Source organism: Physeter macrocephalus, chromosome 14 (genome assembly GCF_002837175.3).
Source record: "Physeter macrocephalus isolate SW-GA chromosome 14, ASM283717v5, whole genome shotgun sequence".
Taxonomy (NCBI): domain Eukaryota; kingdom Metazoa; phylum Chordata; class Mammalia; order Artiodactyla; family Physeteridae; genus Physeter; species Physeter macrocephalus.
The window spans coordinates 26,322,745-26,326,771 of NC_041227.1; the positions used below are offsets into that span (position 1 = coordinate 26,322,745).

General features: G+C 46.0%; 1 protein-coding gene across 1 annotated transcript in view; it reads right to left on the minus strand.

Moving 5' to 3' along the window:
• LOC112066203 (signal-regulatory protein beta-1-like) overlaps positions 1–4,027 on the minus strand; it is a 122,666-nt gene that overhangs the window by 16,792 nt on the left and 101,847 nt on the right. Inside the window, exons 5-6 of the mRNA XM_055089726.1 lie at positions 2,004–2,324; positions 1,066–1,421 (exon numbers count right to left, since the gene is read on the minus strand). Of these exons, the coding sequence (XP_054945701.1) occupies positions 1,066–1,421; positions 2,004–2,324 (677 nt within the window). The remainder of the gene's footprint in view (positions 1–1,065; positions 1,422–2,003; positions 2,325–4,027) is intronic.

Genomic DNA, 4,027 nt, shown 5'->3' on the forward strand with positions numbered 1-4,027 from the left:
ATGCAACTTCTCTATATCTCTTGTTTAAGGGAAGTTGTTTGTTCTCCCCTTCCTCTCTTTATTCTTCCAGCAGGCAGGAACATGGCCACTCAGTGACCCAGCATTGACCCAGAAGATGAGGACAACACCACGGGCATGTTGGAAGGAACGTGGGACTTTGCAAGGTCTTCTGGAGGAAAGACTCCTGGATGTGACTCGACCCTCTCTTGGTGTTACATGACAGCCTATAAGACATGTTTTATTCATAGAAAGGCGGATTGTCCTTGGGACAATGCCCAGCTGAGGGGGAACCTGTCTTTAATTAGCACATATCTGTTATACAGGCTGGTGGTTCTTGTCCTCAGGGACTCAGATTCACCTTTATTAGTTTAGCCCAATCATGTGAACTAAAGGCAACAAATCTTCAAAAATATCCCCCGTTCCCCATTTCTCCCTGAGTCTCTTCTGTAAACTCCAAACCCTCTGGGTTGTTGAAGCAGGAAAGGAGACCACAGCTGAACTGAGATCTGCATTTAGAAAATGTTCAGTGAGCGACTGTGATCATTACTAGTCCATTGTCACAAATCAGGGGACAAAGGGGCCCTGTGCAGTGACCACTCATGGTCACCTGGATGCCAGGTTCAGACTCAAACTTCGTGTCCTCAGGGCTACCCTTCCAAAATTTCACAGAATAGTAGGTGCAGATGTCTACTGGGGTGATGTTACTGATATGGATGGAAAAGTCTAGGCTAGAGAGAGACTAAGCAGAGGTTAGAAAGAACAAGGAGGAGGGAGGTGGGTGGGTGGACAGGGAATGAGGAACATAATTACTGTTAATTGAAGAAAGCGAGAGGCAGGACTCTATGAACAGGATGATCTCCCTCCTTCCTACCTTCTTTCATGGATATTTATGTCAAAAGATCTATAAAGAATATGCCAAACTCTAACCAGTGGTCACTCTTGGGGGTGTGGGACTTGGGGGAGGGAACTTATTTTAAAATTCTATTTTACACCTATTGACTTGTAGATTGTTCTATAATAAGCATGAATTACTACCTTTAATATTAAATTAAAAAGGTAAAGAACTGGGTCAGTTGGAGTGGAGGCCTCACCAAGAGGTTCATCTGCATCCTGGTTCTTCTGGGGAGCAGAGGCCTGCAGGGTATGGTTTTTGGTGACCGCCGGTTGTCCGTCATGCTCCACCTGGCAGGTGAGCAGCACAGCCTCCCTGTGGGCAGGTGAGTTCACAAGGAGCCAGCTCGTTCGGTTAAAGGTCCCATCTTTGTTCTCTATGAGGGTCGAGGCCATGTCCATTCGGGACACATTTCCGTTCTCCAACCAGGTCAGCTGTATGCGCTGGGGGTAGAACTTGTTCACCTGGCAGGTGACATTCACCTGGTTCCCCGCCATGGGGTGTTGGGTAATCTTCAAGGTAGGAGGAACTGGAACAGCATAGGCAGAAGCTCTGACCTTATGGAACCAACAGGTCACAGGAGAGGGGCTGGATAACAGCTTCCAGCACAGCAAGGGAGTCACCAGAGGACAGAGTCAGGTATGCACCAGGTGCTCAAACACCGTGGGTCTCTTTGCATATAAATGAAATCATAAGCACCCTGCAGGGCACACAGTAGGTGCTCAAGGACTGGGCTCCTATTAGGTTAATAATGTGTGTCATCTACAAGCACAGCCCCTGGCATGCAGTTGGAATATAATAACTGCAGCAAAATATATGAAATCACCAGGCACATAGGGGTCTGGCTTATAGTAAGTACTCAGTAGTTGGAGAAGCTATTGGAAAAGTAAAGGAAACTACTTAGCACAGTGCTTGGCACATGATGGGTGTCCACCTGGCAACTGCCATTAAAACAGTAGTGAATGACCAGCTCATCTAGGAGCCTGGTGATGGGGCAGGACTGTCAGGAAGTAGATTCCAGGCAATTCAAGGCCTGGAGCAAAAAGCAGGGAGGAGGAACCTGGGGTCTTGGGGCCAGGTGTGGGCTTAGGCTGGTGTGAGGGGCTTCTACCTCGGATGGTCTCAGACAAGTTGGCTGTCCCACGAAGAGGAGGGTCTCCCTTCAGGGTGATGTGGGTCACCTCGCAGATGACCTGGGAGCGAATGTCCCCCGGGGCCAGCACCACTTTGGTTGTGCTGGAGATGCTGAAGGAAGCGCTGTTTCCCTCTGGTTCCACGTTGGTCTGGGAGGCTGAGAGCTCGTTGCCATTTTTGAACCATTTCAGGGAGATGTTTCTGGGGGAGAACCCGTGGGATTTGCAGGTGAAGCTCACTGTCTGCTCAGGTGTGACCCTCACTGCGGGGCCTGATACCACAGGAGGAGAGGGTTTGGCTACAAAAGGAACATTTATAAATGATGAACATGATGAACATGATTGTAATTATCATCACTAATGATAAAACTGTGACACAGTTAAGAACCACCACACATGTTATTTTTTAAATTCTTCAAGTAGTTCTGGGAGGGCAGTGTCATCACCCTCATCTGACAGAGGAGACACACCGGTTCCCAGAGGTGACCCTGAGTCAGGGGCAGGCGGACATCGAATTCCAGGCCTGAGCTCAAAGTCCACCTTCTTACATCTGCCAGGTGATTTCCCACCAGTGTGGGCCAAGGAACAAGAGTACTGATTGGTCTTACTCTCCTATTAACTGTTCCCAGCTGGGCTCCCCCTGGAAAACTTAGGTAAGTTGGGAGAAGTGTTTACAGAAGTAAATGCAGGGGAAGCGGGGTCACAGCGGGACCACGTGGAAGCTGAACCAGGCTGGCCGTCCAACGAGAGGTGTGCCCATGGCAGCTCGCAGCTCCTCGTCTGTGAAAGGGGACAGCAGGCATTACCCTTCCCGGGCTGCAGTGAGGGTTAAATCAGGTAGTGGGAGCATTTTTGCTATGAGTAAAACACAAGATGATTCACAGAACCAACAAACACAGATCTCTCTTTAACCGGGACTGTTTATATCCAGAGCTGTCCCTTCAGGTGTTTATGAATTTACTGCATAGTTTTCCTTCTTTCCACGAACATATTCCAGTAGGACTAATGTGCCAATCCTTGAAATTGAAAGGAAGGGAGCAAAGGGATGTTTTTCTGAGTCTGGGTTCTTCTCTTGGTTCAGTTTTTGGTTGAGAAGAAAGATCACTGAGTGCCGAGAAACCATTGGTGGTTAATTTCGTAACTGTTATTAAATCTGTAGAGACACAGGCACAGGCCTAAAAAAGCACCCAGAAGCACACAAATCGGTAAATCAAATGTGAGGGTGGTTCCTCTCTTTAGAAGTTTCCTGTAGGGTGTCTCCCAATTGTTCATTGTTACTCAACACCTCCTGTAAAAGTCGGCAGACAGCAAACATTACCAATATTTGCATTTGTAAATACTTAACTTGCTATTGTAAATAGAGCTGCAATGAACATTTTGGTACATGACTCTTTTTGAATTATGCCCAGTAGTTGGATTGCCGGGTCGTATGGTAGTTCTTTCTGTAGTTTTTTAAGGAACCTCCATACTGCTCTCCATAGTGGCTGTATCAATTTACAGTCCCAACAGCAGTGCAAGAGTGTTCTCTTTTCTCCACACCCTCTGCAGCATTTTTTGTTTCTAGAGTTTTTGATGATGGCCATGCTGACCGTTGTGAGATGATATCTCATTGTAGTTTTGATTTGCATTTCTCTAATGATTAATGATGTTGAGCATCCTTTCATGTGTTTGTTGGCAATCTGTATATCTTCTTTGGAGAAATATCTATTTAGTTCTTCTGCCCATTTTTGGATTGGGTTGTTTGTTTTTTTGTTATTGAGCTGCATGAGTTGTTTATAAATTTTGGATATTAATCCTTTGTCAGTTGCTGCATCTGCAACTATTTTCTCCCATTCTGACGGTTGTCTTTTGGTCTTGTTTATGATATCCTTTGCTATGCAAAAGCTTTTAAGTTTCATTAGATCCCATTTGTTTATTTTCATTTTTATTTCCATTTCTGTAGGAGGTGGGTCAAAAAGGATCTTGCTGTGATTTATGTCATAGAGTGTTCTGCCTATGTTTT